This window comes from Cannabis sativa, chromosome 1 (genome assembly GCF_029168945.1).
Source record: "Cannabis sativa cultivar Pink pepper isolate KNU-18-1 chromosome 1, ASM2916894v1, whole genome shotgun sequence".
Classification (NCBI taxonomy): Eukaryota; Viridiplantae; Streptophyta; class Magnoliopsida; order Rosales; family Cannabaceae; genus Cannabis; species Cannabis sativa.
Genome location: NC_083601.1, coordinates 5,368,084 through 5,394,641, shown reverse-complemented (window position 1 = coordinate 5,394,641; position 26,558 = coordinate 5,368,084). Strand labels below are relative to the sequence as shown.

At 37.5% G+C, this 26,558-nt stretch overlaps 4 protein-coding genes across 4 annotated transcripts; 2 read left to right on the top strand and 2 right to left on the bottom strand.

Annotated features, from left to right (window-relative positions):
• The first annotated feature begins 998 nt into the window (after positions 1-998).
• LOC133030330 (uncharacterized) lies at positions 999-5,259 on the top strand. The gene is made up of 6 exons (XM_061102993.1): positions 999-1,494; positions 1,617-1,749; positions 1,982-2,085; positions 2,963-3,107; positions 3,206-3,346; positions 3,489-5,259. The coding sequence occupies exons 1-6, from the start codon at positions 1,454-1,456 to the stop codon at positions 4,890-4,892; spliced, it is 1,968 nt and encodes a 655-aa protein (XP_060958976.1). The 5' UTR covers positions 999-1,453; the 3' UTR covers positions 4,893-5,259.
• A 385-nt stretch (positions 5,260-5,644) lies between these two features.
• Positions 5,645-6,841, top strand: LOC133030333 (uncharacterized). The gene has a single exon (XM_061102997.1). It carries the CDS (start codon positions 5,645-5,647, stop codon positions 6,539-6,541), a length of 897 nt encoding a protein of 298 aa, XP_060958980.1. The 3' UTR covers positions 6,542-6,841.
• A 1,442-nt stretch (positions 6,842-8,283) lies between these two features.
• LOC133033509 (uncharacterized) lies at positions 8,284-10,967 on the bottom strand. Its single transcript, XM_061108324.1, has 4 exons — positions 10,941-10,967; positions 10,045-10,212; positions 9,881-9,967; positions 8,284-9,144 (listed from the first exon to the last, which is right to left on the bottom strand). The coding sequence occupies exons 1-4, from the start codon at positions 10,965-10,967 to the stop codon at positions 8,284-8,286; spliced, it is 1,143 nt and encodes a 380-aa protein (XP_060964307.1).
• A 12,067-nt stretch (positions 10,968-23,034) lies between these two features.
• On the bottom strand, positions 23,035-26,197 carry LOC115703584 (ras-related protein RHN1). The gene is made up of 8 exons (XM_061102992.1): positions 25,988-26,197; positions 25,737-25,814; positions 25,480-25,647; positions 24,552-24,600; positions 24,287-24,360; positions 24,002-24,095; positions 23,573-23,698; positions 23,035-23,230 (listed from the first exon to the last, which is right to left on the bottom strand). Exons 1-7 carry the CDS (start codon positions 26,024-26,026, stop codon positions 23,595-23,597), a joined length of 606 nt encoding a protein of 201 aa, XP_060958975.1. The 5' UTR covers positions 26,027-26,197; the 3' UTR covers positions 23,035-23,230; positions 23,573-23,594.
• Between the last annotated feature and the right edge of the window lie 361 nt (positions 26,198-26,558).

Below are 26,558 nucleotides of genomic sequence, written 5' to 3'. Positions count from 1 at the left end.
TTATAATGTTGTTATCAACTTTATTATCAACTCTTTTTGCAGAAGATAAGCTTACAAACCATGCTTCATAATGGATTAATATGGAAAATGAGTATGTTCCAAGTCTACATATTTATCAAATAATATATAACATAAAATAAAAAACAAAAATGTGGGTCTTTTTAATGTTACACGTCTTCCAATCTTGGATCGAAACTCCCTCAATATTAACAAAGTAAAATATATAAAAAAAATTAAAAGTGTTATAGACTTAAATATTTCAACAACCATTCTCCACTACTAGTAGTTTCAAAGTTTAAGCAAACTCTCCAAATTAGAGTCTTTTTACTATTTTTCTTGTGTCAATCAAAACAAAATGGATAAATCACCAACCTTGCACCAATAATAACAACAATTAATATAAATACAAAAAACAATAATGGTAATAAAGTCTTTACGAAAATGACAATAAATATTTTTAATTTCTACCCCACTAATTGGCAAAATCACAATAATCAACTGCGTAAATGCCATAAATATATACCACAACCATATCCACAACCTCAAAAGTAAACTGAAGTCAATTTCTCCCACTTCATTCCAATTTTGATACTTTACCAAACAGAGTAAATTATCCAAATCCAAATATTAAACATTATTCTTTTTCCAGAAGAAACAAATAAAGAATTAACAGAAAAAAGAGAATCAAAGAATTCAAATATTTTAAAAATATATATGAGAATTTTATTTTCCTGGACAGAATTCTGGTAAATTCAGTTGCAGTAGTGGTAGTTATATTTTCTTGTCCAAACAGACAAAACAGTTCTGGGTCTTTAGTCTCCTTTGTCTAAGCCAGAAGCAAAATAGATTTAATAATAAAAAAATAATCATTTTTAATAAAAACCAATTAAAGATTAGAGAGGAGTAGATTAGATCAGATTAGATAGAGACCCAAACAATTGATTAATTTGATTATTATGGGGTACTGAGTTCCATCCAGCTCAGCAGATGCCATTCATCTAACTCCCTCCACATTTCACCCACTTTGACTTAAAACTCTCTTTCTCTCTCTCACAATGACCATCCCACTTAATCCTACGGCTGACATTTTTTCTACTAGATTTCCCTAAATACCCCTGGTAACGTTTAAAATACGAGGACCCGCTCTGGACTGGAGTGTCAATCTCGTATTCGGAAAAGACAAGGGCATTGTCGTCAGAGAAATATTGTTTTAGCTTCTCTCTCTGTCTGTTATAGTTGATTAGTGGAGTTTTGCAAAATGTCGAGAAATAGTAAAGTTTAAGTTTTTCTTCTTCTTCTTCGTCTTCTTCTTCCCGTTGAAGCTGCTCGATTTTTATGGGTTTGGCAATGCGAGCTTCGTTAATGGAGGTTGTTGCATTTTGAGTTTATTTATTTGTTTTTCTTGAGCTGTGGTGATAAAGGTCACCGAGTCCTACGAAGGCGAGGATCGGAGATGTTGGACGGGCTTCTTGGTCGGGGTTTTACTTCCAAATGGTTTGCGATTCGATCTCAGATTGATTAATATTATTATTATTGTTTCTGAATATATGTATTTGTGGATTTTGTAGGTGCATATGTATGTTTTTGTTAATTTTATTTGTTTTTTGTTTTGGCAGTAAATCGTTGATTAAATTGACCAAGACTCGAATCGATGTAATAAGGAGAAAGAAAAACGCAACTCAGAAATTTCTGAAGAAAGATGTTGCTGATCTACTTGCCAATGGCCTTGATATCAACGCTTATGGAAGGGTATTTTGATTCGTTTCCATCTTTTGTGCTTTGCTTTTGATTCACTTATCTTACCGTTTTTTAGTTGACCGAATTTCGTTGGAAATGTAATTTTCTTTCTTCTGTTTTGTTCTCCTGAATATTTAAAGAAAGATATATTTGTAGTCTTTAGAAAAAATTAAGAAGCAAGCTTGCGATTCTGGTTAAAATTTGTATATTGAAACATTACTGTGTTGTTGTTCTATCTAACCAGGCAGAGGGACTTCTGGTCGAGGTGATCCTGTCTTCTTGCTACGAATTTGTTGAGCGATGCTGCGATGTGGTACTAAAACATCTTTCTACAATGCAGAAACAGAGGTATGATAAAAGTGTCTATGTTCTATTCTTCATCGCTTGTTGTTATTCAAGTAATCAAGTCCAGTAGTAACCAATTGTGAGAAGCGTCACTAACTCTTAAATGGCCTAACAATATGAGCCTAGACTGCTTTTTTCTTGTATTTTAATTAAAACCCTTAGCTTCTGAAGACACATGTTACTACCATTCTAGAGCTTTTGAAATTTTAGTCAAAGTATTATTCCACAAGGCAGTACTGTTTGCAGGTGTAAGCGCAACTTCCTGCTCTATGGTATTGGTCTTAATGCCATCTTGTGAATCTAGAAAATGCTAAGAAATAACTTCAACAAAATTCATGGCTAATGAGTTTTATCTCTAGACTAGGATACATATTTGATTAGTATTTGGACAATGGTTGTTCTATTTGGGAATACAAAATTGCTGGGCATTCAATTGTTAAAGTGTCAACATTGACAGTTCGCAAGTAATTTAGTTATCATTTTAATTTGAGTAGCTTATAGCCCGATCTTCATTAGTTTTGCTATCTGTCTTAAATACAAGTTTTCAGACCACGCTGCGGGTTTTTAAATGATTATTCCCTACTGATAATAATGGTTTAAAATAATAATGATGCCATCATTAATATTATTAGTTTATGGGATCTCTGAATCTACTCAATAACTACTCTCTAGGAAGGTTTGGTCTTGAATGCCCACCATGATTAATTTTTATCTAGTCTACTTTCTATGTTTATCTTGTTAGGCGACTGAGATAATGATATCCACTCAGCATTTATTACTATATTTTGGTTGATTTGTTTTTCTGGAACTAGATCTATTAGACTACAACAATTAAACTGATTCTTATTCTTCTTCTGCCATGCTCTCAATATGATTTCAGGGAATGCCCCGAGGAGTGTAGGGCAGCTGTGGCGTCCCTGATGTTTGCTGCAGCACGATTTTCTGACTTACCTGAGTTACGTGACCTCAGGCAAATGTTTTATGAGAGATATGGAAATTCCCTTGAATTGTTTAGAAATGAAGAGGTAATTTTTATGAATGCTCAGTTGATATCTGAATATATTAATACATTCACATTTATGTATATATTAAACTGACTCAATATCTTGTTTCTGCTAACTAGTTTGTTGAGAATTTAGCATCAAAGCCTTCCACATTGGAAAATAAAGTTCGTTTAATGAAAGATATAGCATTAGAGTTTTCAATAAAGTGGGATGCCAAAGCCTTTGAACAAAGAATGAACAAACCGCCCACACTTCCACAGGTATGCTCATTTTATTGTGGCTTCGTATTCTATCAGCTTTTTTTGATGACTATCATAAAGTTCTCATTTAACATTAGTTGAAACCAGTTATAAGCCTTAATATTTTAATTACTTGAAATCTTTTTTTGTCTGAGAATTTCAGGACCCTCCCAAAGCTCGTGGGCCTTTCTATCTTGGTGATGATAAAAGCAATTTGATTAATGGGAAAGATAAGGCTCTCAAAGCAGATAGGCCTGGCATTTTGTTTAATGAAAGGTTTGACCTCAATGGTGCTCACAAATCAGGAAAGGAAAAAGACAGTTCTGTCTCAAAAATGGATGCAGTTGGCTTTCATACCAGGCCCCCGAGGAATGGATTTAATTCGCACAATGGTTGTGAAGAAAATGTCAAGAAAAAAGACAGTCATGATAATTTGCTTCGAGGGAGGAGAGAAAATGGTTTTGATATACAGGTGGCTTTGAATTTGGAGGAGGCTACCCCAAAAACAGTTCGATCAGGTACTTCATCCCACAGAGAAAGATTAGATCCTATAGATGCCTCATTCAAGCAGCAATATGGCAGAGAGAAAAGCATTTTGATAACTGATTGCCAGGACTCTTCATTAAATGTAAAGCCAGTTATAGCCAGCCCACAGATGAAGATCAATGGTAAAGAAAAGTTGTCTGACGATAACTTTGGTGGTCAGCACATCACCGAAAGTTATGCAGGCAAGGATGAAGCTAATCCTAGGCCCAAGCCCTATTACAATAATGCAATCCCACCTCCTTATGTCAAACGTGGTGATAAATCTAAAAGTAGGAAACCTGTTTCCCATCCTGGATCTTCAGATGATGGTTTGAATGGTAACGATTTAGCTCAGGATAGAGTCAATGCTGGTCATATGGCTGTAGTACACCGAGGATCCGATCATTCTGATCAAGAAAGGCATCATGATGGATCTGAAAAAGCTAACCTACATAATGATGAGAAGGATCGTATTTATCCTGAGGGTGTAACTGGGAATCCTATACCAAAACCAAGATCATCCAGGAGGAGACACTCAAAATCACGGCCAGGTCAAAGTGAGGCTGGCAACCTTGAAGATGATGGAGCTTTACCAACAAAATCAAGAAGCAGAAGAAGGGATGACTCAAGACGAGGCCTACAAATATTGTTTGACGATGAACACCATCGAACTGATGAGGAGGAGAGAATAATTGACAAGTTGCTAATTCATTACAGTAAAAAGCCTACTGCCCATGAAGCAGGAAAACTGAGAAAGAAGTCTTCCAGAAGTCGACATGCACATCACAGTGTTAATGACATGGTTGAATCCCCTCAAAATGGAAGCAGGGTTGGGTCTGACAAGGAGCCACCAATGATCCCTCCTGCTGCACGATCAATTTCACTCCCTCATGAACACTCAGGGCCATCAGCGGCGACGAAAGTATTTGCTCGTGCAGCGTCCTTTCAACCTGAGCGATCAGAGGGAGCTAACCATGTGCATCCCAAGTTGCCAGATTATGATGACTTGGCTGCCCGTTTTGCAGCCTTGAGAGGAAGGTAAACCATTCACATCAGAATCTACATTGTAATCAGCAGTATGATTCTGACCATTGTCGTCTTGGTTTCCTTGAGTGGCTCTATGAGTGTCTTTTTTTTGAGTAAAATCACCAAAAGAAAACGTTTTAGTTATTACGTTTGAGTAGCTCCACGAAGTTTATCTTCCACATCTTAATCTCTATAGCATAATTACCCCATATCAATACCATTTTTAGACCTCATCATTGTAAAAGTTACTAATGCGTGCAGATTCAGTTAATAGAGGTTATAATTCCAGAGAAGTTGAGTTTAAGGGTTGAGATTGCATGTATTTTTTTTTCACCAAATATCTTTGACAAATAAAAATTGTTACTAAGGTTTTACTGCCCAAATGCGTTCTTTCTTTGTTTCCTGATGATTGGTGTCATTGGTGAAGATAATGGTAAGTTTTATACTGGAGCTAGAAAAAGCAACAAACACAGTAAATAAGTAAAAAGTAAATAGTAGTGTACTTATTGATCTCACTAAAATGACCAATATGCCCTTAACTGTCAGAAAATCCCTTTGCCAGCTCATCAAAATATGTAAAAAAAAAAAGCTTCACATTCCCCAGGCTTTCTTTACTACATTTCAAGAAGTTTTTCCCATGTCATTTCTTTGTCATAGATAGGTGAAGTACTGTTTCCCGCCAAATTAAACATCTCCCTCCCTTATATTACCGAACTACTTTGACTACCTACTACTTACATTCTATTCCACTCAGTGAGATAGAGAGAGATGAAGGGGACATCAAAGGTGATAATGGGAGCAACCCTGGTAATGGTGGTGAGCCTTGCCCTGGTGTTGGGTCTAATTCTAGTCTTGCTTGCTGAGCTCTACTGCTCTCTTCTATTCCGCCGCCGTCAGCTAAGAATAGCTACTAGCACTGCCACAGTGACTGACCCCGCCGCCACCGAAATCTCAAGTGGCAACTCCACATTGCAGCCTCAAGACCAGTCATCATCAGATCCTTCTCCTCCCCCATCATCAACTCCTCATCCTCCTCTCAGTAGCTTTCACTCACAGGGTGTTCTCAAAGCTCCAAGAAGCCTACTCTTTCCAGCTATCTCAATCAAAGATGAAAGCACTACTCTCCAAACAAAAATACAACTTTCTCAGCTTCATCACAAAGTCATTGACATCCCAAAGTGTGAACCAAACTCAAGCCCTTCCCCATCGATTTCACTGGCAGTTTCACCAGTACCAACTCAAGAAGACAAAACAGTAAGTGAGAATGGAACTACTTGTACTGCTGCTGCTGCTGCTACTACTACTGATGGTTGTGATGTTCGAGAGCATTTTGTGTACATTTCCAATCCCATTTACGACAATAGCGAAAGCAGAGAAAGTGGAGCGAATACTACCCCATTTGAGACACCAGACACGTCTCCGTCGAGATTGGAAATGTCGGGTTCTAGTTCTTCGTCAGGTGAAGATGATGAAGAGGTTGCTCAGCCACTACACTCTAGCCCATCAACCCCACCATTGACACCAATGAAAAAGCTTCCGGCAGAGGCTTGCTCTGTTTCGCTTAGGGACGCTAGATCTCTCGGCACTTCAGCAAGTGATTCCAATAGTAACAATGGTCGCTCGTCTTCATCCTCAGGCTCTCCGTGTACTTCTCCTTCATGGTGACTCGGCCATCCTCTGACCGATAGGGGTTTTTCTTCTTTTATTTCATTATTATTATTTTGTTATTTTTGGTGGGTTTTATTTTCTGGTCTTTTGTTAAGATTCGGATATGAATATTTTGTGAATATAGTAATTAAAAACTTGGTGTTTGAGAGAAAGTAGTACTTTTTCAATGCATGCGTGGCCGTGGCTCGTCCATCCAAGCCTTTTTTTCGCCTTCATTTTATGTTCCTCTGCCTCATCATGCATGCTTGTTTATTTGTTTATTGTTTCATTTGCTTATATAAATTGTAGGTTGAGTGATACAGTAGAGGATCAATGGAGCAGTGCATAACCTTTTTTTTTTCTTCTTTTTTTACTGTGTATGCATGTGACAACTGAGATGAATGGAAGTAAACGACCCAAAAAATTAAAAAAAAAAAACCAAAAAGTGGAAGAGAAAAGAAAAGAAAAGAGTGTCCTCTGTTTTTGAGCCTAGAATGCCAAGTTCAATGCCCACTTCAACTTGCGAGGTCTTTGTCTCGTTTGAAAAGGACGAGTCCCTTGGTTTTCAAGAGCTCCATTAGGCAAGAAGCTTCAGTTTTTGCACAGTTGCACTGACTGAAACTTTAACAATTGAAGCTTTTCTAATAAAAAAATTTGGGCACCATCTTCTTTGGCTTTTTTTTTTTCACAGACTCGATTGTTCAGTGCCTCTTTTTTCTTTAAGCTTTTTGTTTTTTCATTTTAAGATATATTCCTTGGCTTCTGAATTTTTACAGACACTCATTACTACAGGTACTACTACAATACTACTATTGCTTTTCTCTCTCTGTCTCGTACTCTGCTTAAAAAGGATTATTAGCTTTGTTGAAGGACCATCCTCTTGGCTCTTCCACAGTTTCTCCAATTGTCAGAAATAATAAATTTATGCATAAATTATGTATGTACTGGCTATATAAATAAGTAAGTAAATCCGAGAGGGGACTAATTTAAGATTTTATTGATGGAAACGACAAAAAACATTGTTCCTTTTTTCTACCCCTATGTAGGTATAATAACATAATTTAGAAGAGAATCCAAGGTGTGTTACAAACTAAAATTAGGTGATGATAAATAATAATAGTTGTAAGAATAATACTATGATGTTTGATTTAGCTTGTAATTGAAATTATTTTGTTTGATTTGGTGTGGGAATACATAAAATAAGTAGTACAGTAGAACCTCTATTCAAGAATACTCTATTCAAGAATAACCTCTAATTTGTTATAAAAAAATGAAGTCCCAATTTGGGCCAGTTATAAATAAGAATAACCTCTATATTGTAATTAGTTATATATTTTTTAAGTCTCGTATTAATAAAATATACCTCTATATAAGAATAATTAGATCTTAAATAAATATATACATATATTTTATAAATTTACTTATGTAAAATTAATAATTTTATTTCAAATTATAGTACATGTATAAATATTATATGTACTCGAAAATAATTTTAATATAATATAGTATTAAGAATTGTTTATTGGTATTTTTGTTACATTGATATTTTTTGATATTTTGATTTTTTTTTCTTCAAATGTAACTCTATTTAGTTATAACCTCCCAATTAGAATATTATTTTCTTGGTTCCAAGTGTATTCTTGAATAGAGGTTCTACTGTATATTGATAAAAAAAATACATATTTGTTTAACTACTTTTTATTATTCTTTTTATATATATAAATATATAATTTTTTTTTTTGAATTAATTAGGAGATTTATTAAATAAACTTACTCAAAATAATAGAACGTATTTCAGAGGAACAATCCTCCAACTGAAGCACACAACCTGTAGAGAAACAAGAGTCTCTTGCCAAGCAATGAGTCAGCTTGTTTGCAGATCGTTTAACAAAACATAACTCAACAAAATATAAAGACAAAAACAAATTCCTAACATCTTGAACAATAAGATCAAATTGGGAGGCCATAAAGACTTTACTTTGGACTACTTGGGCACACATTAGACTATCCGTTTCTAACACTACACTAACCAAGGGATGAGTCGCAATCCAACTCAGCGCTTCTTTGATGCCTATGATCTCAGCAATTTCAGGTTGGACATACCCAACCTTACCCTTCTTGAAAGCTTCTACCAAGGTTCCATGATGATCTCGAGCTACACAGCCCACTCCAAACCGGCCCTCTTGTTCAAATAAAGCCCCATCAACATTAACTTTAGTCTTGTTTAACACAGGTGCAATCCAACGCTCACAGTTCCGCCCCCCATCATTCAAAGGAGACAACAAAAGACCCTTCCTTTCTTGAGTAAATTTGTATTGATCAAGCATGTTCCTAGCTGGTGTAACAATATTCGAAGCAAACCAACTCTTCTTTTGCCAAACAAAGTAATTCCGCGCACGCAAAATTGCCCAACTCACCATTGCCGCTTCCTCCATTTCAACTTCGTGCCCCCTGGCAAAAATTCCCAACAACCAGCTACTGAACGTTGCATCCCCAGTCCCGACATCCACTATGCTGCGATGCCAAGCAGCCTTTGCAAACGAGCATTCCACCAGCGCATGTTGAACAGTTTCAGTACTAGAGTGACATAAAGGGCAGTCGGCATTGACAGGAACATGACGCTTTTGGAGTTGAAAACAAGTTGGAAGCACACCCGAAGCAACTCGCCATAAAAAATTACTGATCTTAGGAGGAATTTTAATGACCAAAGCCGCTTCCAAAAATCAGTATTAGCATCTTGACACTAAGCACCCTTAGATTCTTGCAAGAATTTATATGCACTTCTATTTTATATAAATATTAATAAAAGTAAAAGGGTGTAAAAAAGAGATGTTTTAGTTATATTGTAATATTTAATCATTTTTATTGGTTTTATTATAATGTAATCAGAATTACAATGTCATATTAAAATCAAGTTTTAAATTTTAAATTAAATAATATAATGATAATAATAATTCAATTACAAAAAATATTACATCAATAGAAAGTGTGTTATTTGAAAATAATTCATACATTTGAGAGAATAGGAAGGTTTCAATCAACTACAAAATACAAATGAATGTATTATTACAAGATTACATGCAAACTAAGAAAAAGAAGATTCGAACTCAATTACATAAGAAATAAGAAATAAAAGGAAGAAGTGGAACACTTACGACTTAAACAAGGTTCAAAACATTTGTTATAAAAGGCATTTCTTCCTTGAAAAAACTCTAAAAATGCTTATCAAAATTTATTAGGCTTTCATATATTTAGCTAGTGTCTAAGAATAAATAAGTATATTCTTACGAAATTTTAATTACATAATAAATAGTTTAAATTAATATGTCAGTGAACAACTATTAGTAAGCAAGATACCTTTCGAGACTCTTCTTCTGCTCTCTCTCTCCATGCAAAGTATGAACATGGTTTCTTCTTCATCTCCAGTGCGTTCACACCTCTCCCCTGTGAGTTTCCACAGAGTGAAACCGATGCCAAGCCCCAGATCTGCTGATCTAGGTGGCTCCGATTCCTCCTCCAACGAATCCCAGAGCAGCTCGACTCATCCGAGCCACTCCAGCTGCACCAGACGGACTCGACCCAACCACCCCAGTCGAATCAGCATTTACTCCGGCCTCCTCCCCAGATTGTCGATCCGTACGGATATCAATAAATCCCTTACAGGCATTCAATTCCCCCTCCAATCTCTCCTGTTCATTGTCAAATCGGTGCAGAGGAAAAAGTTTTTTATTGAACAATTTAGGTACAAATTTGGTATCCCAATTAAATTACAGTATGATTTTTATACTTTGAAAGGGTTTTTGGGTAATGGGTATCAATTCAAATGTGTTCTCAAAAGAGGTTAATTCCTTTTGTCAAAATGGGGTTAAATGTTTCATTAATTTCCATCTGCAAGTGTAATCTGCCTAGTACTACATGTATATCCTTTGTGCAGCATCTCTGTTCTGATATAAATGTAATAGAAGTGACAGTTACCAAATCGGTTTGTCCTAGTTCTCTGAGGAACTTTCTATTTAAAGGCAAACTGAGATGGTATTCATGCATACCCAGTTCTAGGTCTCTCCTTAGTTATCCTTTATTTTACCATTTCTCTTTCACCATTAGCAATACACAGCATCTAAGTCTCCAACGCCATAAAAGCACTGTCGGTTCCCACTGATTTGTCACCCTGTGCACACACCACTTTACGTTGCAGTATAGTAAGTATAACTCTTATTGTCTGTTGCATCTCCTTCAGTTCTGTGCTTTGCTGTGGTATTTCCTAGTCTCTTTTATCCATATTACTCATCTCTTGGGTCTTAGTTGCATCCTTAGTACTCTATTGCACTCACTCGATCAAACATTTTTCACCTTAACTCTGTTGCCGAGTATTTGTTGCATCTATTGGTCACCTGTGCACTTTCTTAATCTAACACACTTCACCTATGTTCTGCACCAGAGTCATTGTTACATAAATCATACGCTTCCTACTGCTAAAGTTCAATCACAACCTGGTCAAATATTGTTTTTGGTTTATCTGTGGTGTAGTATCATCCAGGCATATACTATTTTTCTTTTCCCAAATCATTTAGCTCTTATTTTGTCTCTAGCTTATCAGTATAAACAATCGGCCCACTCAATGGATGATTTAACAAACTCCCTTTCCATTGCTCTTAACCTCACAGACACCGAGTGCACTATCCAAACGCTCCATGATCCCTCCCCCACAAATGTTCCCGAAAATGAGGTTCAGCCCGTCCCTCTCTATTTGGTTGTTAAAGTTCATACGGTTAAATCTTTTAACCGTAAGAATTTTATTGAGAAAATGACCAAAGATTGGAACCACATTTCTCGAAGTCCCGTGACCATTACTGACCGCTCCAACGGGCTCTTTTTGGTTGAGTTTGGTTGTGATGGAGATAGGCGTCGGGTTTTGCTGCAACAACCCTGGACTTATCTTAACCAAGCTATCCTAATGGACTTTCCAAACTCCTTGGATGTTCTCAATGGTGATAGCCTTCTCAAAATCCCGCTTTGGGTTCAAGTGTTCAACACTCTGTTCCTTAAACGCTCGGAGGAACTAGCTGTCCTCTTCTCTTCCTCTCTCGGTCACCTCTTAGAGATCTACCGGCCATCCTTTTGCAAAACTTGGGGGCCCTATTTTCGGCTTAGGGTCATGTTTGAGGTTGCTCGGCCTCTTCCTCGAGGTATACCGGTCCATTTCACGGGTATAAATAAAGTTGTCTGGCTTGAATTGAAATACGAGAACCTTCCAGATATTTGCTTCTTCTGTGGTCGGATGGGACACAGTTACAACAAAGGGTGTATGGATTATATGAAAGCTTGTGACGAAGCCCCATTTCCTCCGGAGCTAAGGTATGACATCAAAACCATCATGGGTAAAGTTAAAGTTACCACTAATGTTTTGTTGTGTCCTGAACAGCTCAACTTCGCAATCCCCCGGTGGCTTCCTTTATGACCACTAATCCGGCTAGTGCAATGTGTGTACCCCCCCCCCCCCCCCGACAACACGCCACCATTTCCCACATATGGTTCCCAAGGTCATTGCTCCCCTCATGGCCAAACCCAACAAGTTGGTTTATACAAGTCGGGCCCATCATGCTACACACAAGATCATCCACAAATGACCCAGGCCGAGGCCCACACCACTACTATCATCCCCAATCCCCCACCCGAGACCATCACACCTTCCTATACTGCCCTTCTCAATGCCACAATGAGTAACACGATTGTTCAAAAAGCCTCTCCTATTTCCAACCCGAGCCAGGCCGTCACCCCCCAAAACTCTAGCAGCTCACACTCCACCAGCTCAAAATACTGTCAAGTGCCTCTACCAGAAAATATCCCTCTCCTGGATACTAGTAAAAGACTTGAAGCCATGAACCTCACTTACCAGCCAGGTGTTGCTACTCCCACGGGCTCAAAGGCTTCGAGGAAAAGGAACAAGCCCGACTCCAAGGACAAATTCAAAAGGCAAACTGAAATGGTCAACGGGGAGCTCCGTCACCAAATCAAGCTCTCCCGCTCTGACAACCCTCCGGGCATTGAAATCTCCTCTGGAAGTGCAGGCCTTGCCTCTGAGCAGGCCTGCCTGCCGCCATGAAGCTTGTGAGCTGGAATGCACGTGGACTTGGGAGTGATCATGCATTCCGTAATCTCTCCCGTTTAGTGTCTTCTTGTAATCCTACTATGTTATTTATTATGGAATCTCGGCTTGTTAAAAATGCTATCGATCATATTAAGATCAAGTTCCATTTTGATTCGGGTTTAGAAATACCTAGGGTAGGTAGAAGCGGGGGCTTGCTTTTGTTATGGACTAATGATGTAACTGTTACTTTACGTTCCCAATCTATTAGTCATTTTGATTGTTATGTGTCGTGTGCTATTACAAATGTCTCTTTTTACCTCACTTGTTTCTATGGTGCTCCTAATGCTTCGCTCAGGCCTCATACCTGGCAACTTTTAAAAAGGATAGGTAGGGATAACCCCGGCCTCCCTTGGCTCATCATGGGGGATTTTAATGCTTTCCTTTACTTGCAAGACAAACAAGGTGGGAATCCCGATAGGGGCCCTTCGCCTGACTTCAGGAATTTTATGGACTCTTTTACCCTTTTCCCGCTCGAGCCTGTGGGTCCCTTGCTCACCTGGAATAACAATGTGGCTGTCCCTAGAAACATCCAAGAGCGTTTAGACTGGGGAATCACTAATAGCGCTTGGATTGACATCTTCCCTGAGGCCGCTCTTTCTCATTTGGGTTTCTTTGGTTCCCACCATCGAGCCTTAGAATTAGTCACCTCCCCCCCTCCGGACTCTCTGCTGAAGGATAGAAGTAAACGATTTCATTTTGAAAATGCTTGGTTAAAGGACTCTAATTGGAGCCAAGTGTTTGATCAATCCTGGACCGGACCCTCGGCCCACCTCGAGGCTATCCCCAATCTCGTTGCTTCTCACACCAGATGTGCTACCAGTCTTAGCAATTGGAATCACAAGAAAGATTTCAATTTCAAAAAGCACATTACTAAGATTGAGAAAGATTTGGAAAGGGCCCGCTCTTCCCCTGTTTGGGACGATAGTACTATAGCAAATATCAAAGACCTCCAAGCCAAACTTGAGACTCTTTTGTACAAGGAGGAAACTTACTGGAAACAACGCGCTAGGACTCAATGGTTAGCTCAGGGGGACAAGAACACGAAATTTTTTCACTGATACGCCTCTCATAGGAAAAAGATCAACAAAATCCACAAGCTCCATTTGCCAAATGGCGGAGTTATTTCTAGTGAGGAGGATATCACTCGGGAGATTGAATCTCACTTTGACCAACTTTACTCATCCTCGCAACCTACTGAAGAGGATATGCAAAGAGCTTTGGAAGGCATCATGTGTTATTTATCTGATACGGAAAAAGCTCTTCTGAATGAAGAATTTACCCCGGACGAAATTGAAAAAGCATTTTTTCAACTTCCCCTGGACAAAGCCCCTGGCCCGGATGGATTCAACTCTAACTTCTACAAGGCTACCTGGTCAACCGTGAGAAATGACGTCCTTAAAGCAGCTTCAAGTTTTCTCAATGGCAACGGTGATGTGGCTCCCCTGAACACCACTCTCATTACTCTAATCCCTAAAGTCAAGCAGCCCACATCTATTTCTGAGTACCGGCCTATTAGCCTTTGCAATATTGTTTATAAAATTATCTCGAAGACAATAGCTAATAGGCTAAAACTCGTCCTTAACAGCTTGATCTCTCCCAATCAGAGTGCTTTTCTCCCTGGTAGACTCATTTCGGACAACATCATTATTGCCCAGGAGGTCGCGCACTCCATCAAGCTTAAATCCAGAGGGAAATTAGAATGGATGGCGGTTAAGCTCGATATGGCCAAAGCTTTTGACAGAGTTGAATGGCCATTCATTGTGGCCACTCTGCGAAAATTCCAATTTCCCCACCGCTTCATTCAGTTGATCTTTGCCTGTATTTCCACAGCCACGTTCCAATTTAATCTTAATGGCAGAGTTGTTGGCAATGTCATTCCTTCTAGAGGTATTCGCCAGGGTGATCCCCTTTCCCCTTATCTCTTTCTTTTGTGTGCGGAATGTTTCTCCTCCCTTCTGCACCAACAAGAAAGGAACAATGCCATTGTGGGCTTTAAAGTTGCTAGACGAGCCCCTGCAATCTCACATCTCCTGATCGCGGATGATAGTTTTCTTTTCTGCCAAGCTTCTATTAGCTCGTGTAACACCATCAAAGAAGTCCTGCAAATGTACGAGAGGGCCACCGGTCAGAAAGTGAATTTCCAAAAATCCTCACTCTATTTTCCCCAAACGTCGAGCTCAGAGATCAAACCTTAATTTCTGATTTTATGAGCATCTCGGTCCGTTCCTCCTTCGAGAAATACTTGGGACTCCCCCAACACATTGGGCGAACGAAAAAGCAATTGTTTCATTATCTTCACGACAAGGTCTGGGGCCACCTTCACAACTGGAAGAATAAAGTTTTTTCAAAAGGAGGAAAATAAACTCTTCTCAAATCCGTTATTCAGGCCATCCCAACTTATTCGATGGCGTGTTTTCGCCTCCCAGTTGCCACTTGCCATTCTCTTGAGTCCATTATGGCCAATTTTTGGTGGGGTGTCAACGAAAATAATCGCCCTAAGACTCACTGGCAAAGCTGGAAAAAGCTCTGCAAATCAAAGCGGGATGGCGAGTTAGGATTTCGTTCACTCGTTCATTTTAACCAAGCTCTGCTTGCAAAGCAAGCCTGGCGCATCTCAAAACAACCAAACTCAACAGTGTCAAAAATTTTGTCAGCTAGATATTTCCCACACTCATCCTTTCTCGATAGTTCTCCTGGACACTCTCCATCTTTCGTTTGGCGTAGCATTTGCTGGGGAAAAGAGCTGTTGCACAAAGGAATTATTTCAAAAATAGGTAATGGGCAGAACACTTTTACTACCCGTGATCATTGGATCCCGGGCTTTCGTCATGTTACCCCCATCTCCCCCTCCCTGACAAAGTTGAATCGTTCATCACTAGCTCTATCACTTGGGATATAGCCACCTTACACAGATGCTACCCGCCTCATGTGGTTGAGCAAATTTTGGCCATTCCCCTCCCTCTTACCCCTTCTCCTGACGACTAGATTTGGGAATTTTCAAAATCAGGAGTGTACTCTGTCAAATTTGGTTATCACCTTAGCCTCTCCTCTACTTCTACCCCAGATATTCCCTCCTCTTCCTCTCCTTCACCTTGGTGGAAAAACATCTGGCACCTTAATCTCCCTGCTAAGGTGAAACACTTTGCTTTCGAGCCACAAACTCAACCCTCCCCACTGCAAAAGACTTAGCCTATAGAAAAATTATTCACTTCCTGGGGTGTGACCGCTGTGGTTTTTCAGAAGAATCGGTGTCTCATGCTTTGTTCTTCTATCAGAGCATTAGAAGAGTCTGGAAAGGTACGCAATTTTATCCTTACATTTTTTCTTGCTCTTCTGAGATTATGTTTCATGATATTGCTGATATGATATACACCTCCCTAACCAAAAAAAAAGTAGAATTGTTTGTTTGCACTGCTTGATTTATTTGGTTTAACAGGAACAAAGCACTAAAATGCCAAGCTCACGATCAGGCTCATGCAATCCTCGACTTGGCGCACTCCTACCTAGCTGAGTTTCAAGATTCCCAGTCGGCTCCAGTTCACATCTCCAGAACGCGAGATATTATGGTTTTTTGGTCTCCTCCGGCCTCAGGTCTTCTCAAGCTCAATGTGGACTCAACAATCTCTAAGAATAACGGAAAAGTGGATTTTGGCGGGATTATCAGAAATAGCGATGGTTTGGTAGTAGCAGCCCTAGCCCAGCCTTATATTGGGGGAGGAGCTGGCGCTACTCTTGAAGCTAAATCCCTCCTCTCTATGTTACGTTGGTGCATCGATGAACATTTCTTGGTCCATGAGGTTGAAACGGACTGCAAAGCCATTACCGACGCACTAACTCATAATAAAGAAGATGTTTCAGTTTTTGGAGATCTTATTCGTCAAATTAAGGAAGCTTTATCTCTTATCCCTAACGCCCGGCTCTCTCATGTCAACCGTGATGCCAACGTTCTTGCTGATAAGCTGGCACATCGGGCTTTGGGGTTAGATGAAGTTGCAATCTGGATAGGCGATGACCCCTGTGATCTAATTGAGTTTCTTTCTCTTTAGCGGGCTCCCTTTCTCTCAAAATAATAATAATAATAATAATAATAATATGTCAGTGAACAATATGGTTACTTAATCAAAACCCACCTTCCCAAAAGGCTACATTACAATGTAGATAGTGTTCATCCTGATATACTCAAGATTCTTCTCATTTTTAGTTAATATTGTGAAACTTTGGATGTACACTCAACAAAAACAACATGCTAAAAATTGGATAGGTATCACCTCCCATCATGCAATATATCACTGTAGTGCTTATTAATATTTTTTCAATTTCATGTGTTTCACTCCAAACATTCCAACATTGCAACATTTCTTATTAATTTTTATTACTTACCCACCTTATAAATGATAGAACTAAGTTCTCAACAACTATATTTTGAATAATTATCATTCATTTAGATTTAAATATAATTAGTAACTCTTCAAAAAAAAAAAAAAATACAATTAGTAACTCAATTTACTAATTTAAAAGTGATAATGTGAATATAAGAGTTACAAGTTTTATGTTCATTAATTTAAATGACTAGCAACTTCTTTATTTAGCATCATAGATACACATTTTGTAATTTCATATTTGCTTGTTACAATTTGACCAAAACCATTATTTTGCCACTATTTATCACATAATTGTTTAAACCAAACATAATATCATATAAATAATGTAACATTTGCTATATATGATTACTCAACAATTAAACATGGACACATTGACTTTGTATATGTATAGTAAATTTAATATGGGACTTACTTGGACTAGTACAAATAAATTAAAGACAATTCAACCATTCTATTTTGAATAGAACAGACCACTTCTTAAATTTCTTTCTTTTTTCCCATATGAATCATAGAGTTTCTTGCAAACCATATTGTTTCGAAAAGACAACCCACATACATCAAAAGCTTAGATGTTGATATTCTAGTAACTCTGTTTTATAAGAAGAATGCCATTGCCGGCTCTTGGGAGAGTATGTCTAGTTTTAGACATGCTGTTTGTGCTGCTGAAGGGGAGCTCGTTGCCATTCTTTTGGCTCTTCAGTGGGCAAGGAACTAAAATTAGGATCACTTTGTTATCCTCTCTGATACCCAACATGTCGTTAGGCACTCAATCATTAGAAGAGTGCTCTAGATTGGCCTTTTTTTAGTACATTTTTTCAAGTATGTGATTTATTTTACTTTCTCTAATGTTTTAATCCGCTATATGAATCGTTTAGACAACTCAATAGCTGATGGGTTAGCAAAAAGTGCTAGAACTTCTACTCGTAGAGCTGGTTTTTGTCAAAGGGAGGATCCCTCCTGTGGTTCCCATTATTTTTTCTTAATTTTCAATTAACTTTTAGTTCTATAAAAAAATATAATATGGTTTTGGCCATGACATGACACATTTATAGTATTGAGCATTGTCAGGACAGTTAGTTATAACTGTTTTTCTGTTTCTAACAACTTTCTGTTGTTTGTTATTTTAGTTGGCCTTTGCACTGTACTCTGGTATATATATAAACCAGTTGTAGCTTTTCTCATTGTAATGCAATACAATCTTTCACTCATTCTTTCACTCTCTTTGCTCTGTTCTTTCTCTCTGTCTTTCCAATCTTTCTGTTCTTTCATTCTTTCATCTTCTTTGTGTTCTCTGCAATGGCTAGAAGGTTTTCTAACCATAACATGGTATCAGAGCAGTGGCCACCTTTGGTGGCGAATATGGCTAACATTGGAACTGCGAATTCAAGCTCAACAAATCTTGGTGCACCCCCTGGGTTTTCTGCTGCAGATCGAAACAGAGCGAGAAGTGAAGACTCTTCAACAGTTCACTTCAATCACTCCTTGTCTATCCGATTGAACGATCATAATTTCCTACTATGGAAGCAACAGGTGCTGGCTGCCATTCGTGGAAACAGACTCTTGAAGTTCATCCAAGACAGTACACCACCGCCTCAATATCTCAGTGATGCAGATCAAGCAACACAGACTCAGAATCCTGAATTTGTGGAGTGGGAAGTTCAAGATCAGTTGCTTGTTTCATGGTTGCTCTCTTCAATGACTGAGAGTTTGCTAACACGAATGGTAGGGTGTAACACTGCAAGACAGATATGGAGTTCACTCGAGAAACATTTTACCTTGCAGGTTTCATCTAAGATCTTGGAATTCAGAACAAAGCTCCAAAATCTCAAGAAAGGATCTCAGTCTCTCAATGACTACTTGCTTAAAGTCAAACAACATGTCGATTTGTTAGCTTCAGTGGGGGAAAAACTCTCAGCTCGTGATCACATATCTGCAATGTTCAAGGGATTACCAAGCGAGTACGATACATTCATCATCTCATCCAATACCAGAATTGAGGAGTACTCAGTTGCTGAGATTGAGGCACTACTTCTTGCATCTGAGTCGAGGATCGAGAAAACAGATCAAGAAGTTGATCTCAATGTGAATCTTGCAGCTACTAATCCAGATCTGGAAACTCATCCCTCATATGAAGCCCTTCTTGCACACTACAATCGAAATTTCAGAGGGCCAAATCCCTCTCGAGGTCAGTTTCCCTTCAATTCTCCTCCTTACTCTTCATTCAATTTTCCTGGATACCAGTATAATAGAGGAGCTAACACTGGATTCAATTCTCGAGGTGGATCATATATTAATAACCCTGCTGGACGAGGGAATTTCACTGCTGCATCTGGGGGGAGATTTCCAAACAGTCAGGCCAAACCTCAGTGCCAAATCTGTCACAAAACTGGCCATTTAGCTCTTGAATGCTTCTACCGATTTGATAAGAGCTATACTGGGGTTCTTCCCACTTCTGATGGCACCAAAACCATGCAAGCACACTCAGATCAAACAGCTTCAGGCACTGACACAAGATGGTATCCCGATTCAGGTGCTACCAATCATTGCACAGCTGATGTGACTAATCTGGTGCAGAGCAGTGATTACAATGGTCAGGAGAGACTCTATGTTGGCAATGGATCAGGTTTGACCATTCAACACACTGGCTCTACTTTGTTTAAATCTCCACACTCAGATAAGCCTTTCATTCTCAAAAATTTACTGCATATACCAGAAATAACTAAGAATCTGTTAAGTGTGTCAAAGTTTGCTATGGACAATAATGTTTTCTTTGAATTTCACCCTCTTGTTTGCTATGTTAAGGATCTGAGGACCAAAACTTTACTCCTGACTGGGACACTCCACAATGGCCTATATATTTTTGATTCTGGTCAATTTCAAGTGCTTCCCCAACCTCCCTCAATCTGTCCAGCTGTCCATCTCCAAGATCAGAACCATGCCTATATTGCCACTTCTGTTGATTGTCACAAAGAGTCTACCAGTAGCACAACTTCTCCCTGTAATGACACTTCTTTGTCTAGTTTTGACTTGTGGCACAATCGATTAGGTCATCCTAGTCAAAGAGTTGTGCATTCTGTCATGAACCATTGTAATGTTTCTTACAGTAATAAAAACTCTACTTCAGTTTGTGAAGCTTGCTGTTTAGGTAAGATTCACAAATTGCCCTTTCCAAAGATGTCTAAAACGATCTACACTGAACCATTACAATTAATTGTGTCTGATCTTTGGGGCCCTTCACACACCATTTCTCACAATGGTTACAAATACTACATGAGCTTTGTTGATGCTTACACTAGGTTCACTTGGATCTATCTCCTTAAAACCAAATCTGAAGCTCTAAGAACTTTCCAAAACTTTAAAGCTGAAACAGAACTCCAAATAGGCAAAAAGATCAAAACTTTACAAACTGATTGGGGGGGAGAGTTTCGATCTTTCACTGAACCTTTACAACAACTAGGCATCTTCCATAGGCACCCATGTCCTACTACTCATGAACAAAATGGCCTTGTTGAGAGGAAACATAGGCAAATTGTTGAACATGGTTTAAGTCTTCTTGCTCATGCCTCACTACCCTTGAAATTTTGGGATGAGGCTTTTCGAGCTGCTGTTTACCTGCATAACAGATTGCCCTCTCCTATTTTGCAACAACAGTCTCCAATGGAGATGTTGTTCAATATCAAACCTGAATACAGCAATCTCAGGACCTTTGGGTGCCTTTGCTATCCCAACATTAGACCTTATAATAGGCACAAACTAGATTTCAGATCAGCACCTTGTATTTTTCTTGGCTATAGTCTCAACCATAAGGGCTATAAGTGCTTACATGCCTCGGGTAGGTTGTACATCTCTCGAGATGTAATCTTTGATGAGTCTAAATTTCCATATAAGACTTCACATTTCTCTATCTCCTCTGAACAGATGCTCAACAATGAACCTATGCCCTCTGCTACAATTCCCAAATCCACCACCATTTATACTGCTGAGTATCTATTTCCCACTCATTCAACCTCATCATCAATACAGACCCCTGTTTTTTGTCCCAGTACTCATGCTACTCAGCCTTTCCATTCTCAAAATCCCATCATCACTACTCAGGTTTCCAATCACTCATCTGCATCTTTGCCTGCTGATTCCTCATCTCAAGAACCTGATACAAATATTATTCCTCCCAGTCTACCTATCTCTGTCCCACCAGTTCCCACTTCCTCTCATTATCCTGTAGTAAACAAGCACTCAATGAAAACAAGGTCCAAATCTGGTATATTCAAACCTAAGGCTTATATGGCTTTGCAAGCTCCAACCAATGTCAAGATGGCTATGAAACAAGAGAAGTGGTTGAATGCTATGAATGATGAAATGGGAGCATTAAAAAGGAATGTTACTTGGACTTATGTCCCTCTTCCTGATGGTAGAACACCAATTGGGTGCAAGTGGGTTTACAAAATCAAATTGAATGCTGATGGAACTATCAACAAGCTCAAAGCTAGGTTGGTTGCCAAAGGATTTCATCAACAACCAGGTTTCGATTTCACAGAGACTTTCAGTCCTGTTGTCAAACCTGTAACAATTCGAATTGTCTTGACTTTGGCTTTGGCAAAGGGCTGGTGTATACAACAATTAGACATTAATAATGCATTTTTAAATGGAGATTTAAAGGAAGAAGTCTATATGGTACAGCCTCCTGGATTCGAACTACCTGATGCACCTCATCTGGTTTGCAAATTGAATAAAGCTATATACGGTTTAAAGCAGGCTCCCAGAGCCTGGTTCGAGAAATTGCACACCTGCTTACTGTCCTTTGGATTTGTTTCTTCCAAGTCTGATCATAGTTTGTTCATTTTACACACTTCCAGGTCTATGATTCTCTTATTGGTGTATGTAGATGATATAATCATCACTGGGAGTGATGCTGAACAGGTTTCTTCTCTCATTCAAGCTCTTGACAACAAATTTTCCCTCAAAAATCTTGGCACTTTACATTATTTTCTTGGTATCGAGGTTCAACATACAGATTCTGGTATGCATCTTTCTCAAGGAAAATACATTCAGGATTTGTTGACCAAAGCTCAAATGTCAGATGCCAAACCAGTCCCTACCCCCATGACAAGTGGCTTGAAACTTTCAGCATATCAAGGAGATCCCATTGACAACCCTCAACACTATAGGTCTATTGTTGGAGCTCTTCAATACCTTACTATTACTAGACCAGAGATTTCATATAGTGTCAACAAGGTGTGTCAATTTATGGCTAATCCTCTTCATCATCACTGGAATGCAGTGAAGAGAATCCTTAGATACTTGAGTGGTACTGTTTCTCATGGCCTAACTTTGCAGAAACCAACTGAACTTGATGTCACTGCCTTTTGTGACGCTGACTGGGCCAGTGATCCTGACGATCGAAGATCGACCTCTGGTTTCTCCATTTTCTTTGGTTCCAATCTGGTGGCATGGCAATGTAAGAAGCAACATACGGTTTCTCGCTCGAGTACCGAAGCTGAATATAGAAGTCTTGCTCAAGTTGTCTCTGAACTTACATGGATGCATTCCCTGTTTACTGAACTTCACATTCAGCTTCCTCGCACCCCTGTTATCTGGTGTGATAACTTGAGCACCATACTTTTAACTGCTAATCCTGTTCTTCATGCTCGGACTAAGCATATAGAACTGGATTTGTACTTTGTTCGAGAAAAGCTCACTCAGAAACTGGTTCGTATTCAGCATGTTCCTGCAGCTGATCAAATAGCTGATGGCTTAACAAAGGCCACTTCCACTGCCAGATTTGCTATGTTTAGGAACAAGCTTGGCATTGGTCCCTCTACCAATTCCAAGCTTGAGGGGGAGTGTCAGGACAGTTAGTTATAACTGTTTTTCTGTTTCTAACAACTTTCTGTTGTTTGTTATTTTAGTTGGCCTTTCTGTTCTTTCATTCTTTCATCTTCTTTGTGTTCTCTGCAATGGCTAGAAGGTTTTCTAACCATAACAAGCATTCTATAATATTTTCATTAATAGAGTTACATATAGAGTACCATGTTCATGGAATAGCCTATTAAAAAAGTTTTTTTTTGTTTGATAAATAAAGCAAATGTTTCTATTGCTTGTTCTTCGTGATGCTCCGTAGTTTCTTCTTCCATCTTTTTATCACATTTGAATCATCTCCTTAAAATAATTCTGGATTTCCTGTTGACAGAAAAAAAAAAGTAGGACAAAATTATATAAATATACAGGAGATTTTTTGGGGGTGCATGTTTCATATATATATATATATGTATGTTTCATATTGTCTAAAATGTGTGATGAAACTTATTGATGAAATATGCCAATAAACTAGCTCTATGACTCTCGACATATAAAGTAATTCATAATTATCCTGGTGCCTACTATCACATGAATATTTGAGTACGTAGGACTACTGAAAATGACATGTAATTGGACTGGTCCGACCAACCTAACCTCATACTGTTTTTTTTATCTTAGAAAAATTTCATAAAAGAATAGGGAGGTTAAAAGGAAATAAAATACCATTCAAAAGCAAGTGAGCACATCAGACAGAGCAACAAAACAGTCTTCTCTCAGTTCCTCTTGACCCTCTATGCAACTTCATTCCACCTGGACGCGTAGGAGGACTAGATTTAACCAATCTCTTTGCTACTCCAAAAACATATAACATAATATAATTAGATGTATACCTCATAACAATGAAAATAACATTATTATTAATAGGTACACATTATAATACACTATAATTAATGGAGTAACTTAAATTGCAATCAAAATTCACATAGAAAATAACAAGTGAAACCGTAAATTTTTTTTAAAAAAAGTTAAAACGTGAAATTTCAGTAATTCCCCTAAATAGATACAGATATACTTTCTTATTTATGTATGAATTTCTTATTAATAATATAATTTACAAAAGAAGGGTATGTAAGAAAAAAAAAAAATAAGTACCTATTTCGTAAAAGAGCTCATTAACATTCTGTGCAGTTTTGGCAGAAGTTTCTAAGAAAACCAATCCATTTTCTTTAGCATATTGTTCACCTTCCTGTGGCAATAAGGGTTAAACAGCTCTGCTTTTCATTACCGTACTGATGAAATAGAAAAGAAAAATCATATACTAATAGTATTGATGAAAGGATTGTAATATATTTATATATATATATATGTGTATCAATTTCAAAAAAAAATATATATATATATGTGTGTGTATATATGAGAGAATTTGATAGTCAATACCTCAAATTCCACTTCTCTCTTCTTTTCTAAGTCAACCTTGTTGCCAGCCAAAAACATGATCAAATTTGGATTACCTGTTTCAGTGTAATAAATATTATATCACATAAACTTCCTGAATTAAAGTTTGAGTTATTACTTTAATTTTCTCCTTTGACAATATGTACCTCAAAATTTTTTACAAGTACTCTGCATATTATTATTATTAAGCCGAAAGGTATGAAAAACATTTGATTCATATTATGAATAGTGTTGTTGAATTAACTACCTTGCTTTTGTAATTCTTGCACCCATTTTTTGGCTCTTACAAATGAATCCTGAAATCAAAACAGGTATTGAGATTGATTATTCTCGCAATTTTAAGCTGCATTATATCATATTTTTCAACAACACTATCTCAAAAATTTGCACAAGAATTTTAATATTACATTTTAACATGGATGAGTTATAAATTGAGATTATTCAAATCAAATATTGCTTATTAATTAGAACATATAAAATGTGGACCATGGTCATGAAAATACAAGCCTATCATAAGTAAAATCAACTAATTAGAAAGAAGAAAAAAAGTTTGTTCCAAGATATATATATATATATATATATTTATATATTAATTTCTAGAGAACTTCGAACAAATAAGCATAATATAAGATGTAGTAAAAAAACCTTATTTAATTATAAATTATTATTGGCTAATTAGGATTTTTGCCTTCTGAACTTTGACATGTATCAAATTATGCCCCTGAATTTTTAAGGTCGTTAAAAATGTCCCATCAACTATTGAGATTGTTGAATTTAAAGACTTTTATCTAATTTCATTCAATTTTACTATTTCAATGATTGTTTATGTACTAAACCATGCTCCCCAGACTTTGATATCTACCAAATTATGCCCCTCGAACTTTGATATATACTAAATTATGCCCCCTGAACTTTCATCCATGTTAGACTTTTTTACTAAAATTAGAAAAAAAAAATCCTTTCCAACAATTTCAATAGTTCTAAGGTATTTTTAATGACCTTAAAAATTCAAGGGCATGATTTGATACATGTCAAAGTTCACGGAATAAAAATCCTAATTAGCTATTATTATTCTTATATTGTAACTAAAAGCTTGGTACCATATCACAAAAATGTTACACAAACCCATTTTATTGAAAAATTAGTGTAAATGTTAAACATTAATAATACAGTACCATGGTTGTGATGTCATATACAACAATAGCAGCAGCTGCACCACGATAGTACATGGGAGCCAAACTATGATAGCGTTCTTGCCCTGCTGTGTCCCATATATCGAATTTTATAGTTGCTTCATTTAATGATAACACCTGTGTAAAGAAGGCTGCTCCAATTGTTGACTCCTGCATCAATTATTACTAATTATATTTCTTACTGGATAATTCTTATATACTAACATTAAGAAGATGGAAGATTATCTATATAATTGAACCTGGTAATCATTGAACTGTCCTTTGATAAATCTCAATACTAAACTTGTTTTACCAGTTCCCATGTCACCTAGAACAACCTGTACTCAGTTAATGTTAAACTAAGTTATGTTCAATAATCTAAACAGAACACATTATATTTTCAATTAATAAAAAACCAAATGATGAATCGAAAATCCCATTAATTATTTTTCAGCTCATCATATTAGATCAACATTTTCCAATTTAAATAGAAAAATACAAACATACCCACCAATTTAGCTTGTATATTCTTGTTGCTTGTCCTCGCCATGAATGATGAACTATGATCAAAACAAAAATACCAGCCTAGGAATAAGAAAAGAAATATATCATAAGGTTATTGTTATTGGCAGGAGTCTAGCATTTTGCCCTTAATTAATTTCCAATATATATTTTATATGAAATGTGAAAGGTTTTTTGTTTGGGAGCAAGTAAAAACAAAACAACAATGGCAATAGTAGTAGTATTAGTAGTTGGGCATATGGACCGTTAGATATGATGGTTGAATGTTTGACTAGTAAGTTGGTTTGCTCTAATTTCCTTGTTTTGTCCGGTAATCGGTTGCTTAATTAATTCAACCATGGGCCATGGCCATGCCATAGTTTACTAACCAAGAAATTATCTATATATAAATATATATTTTGGAATTTTTTTTCTGAAGAAAAGCGTGCATATATTAGATTAATATTAGTTAGACCTCATGGTCATTACAAAATATAGTATCGGGCATGGAAGATAGTGCCACGGAACCGAATTTCTGTTGGGAAAAAGCCCACTTAGCCACATTATGGGCCATAAAATTA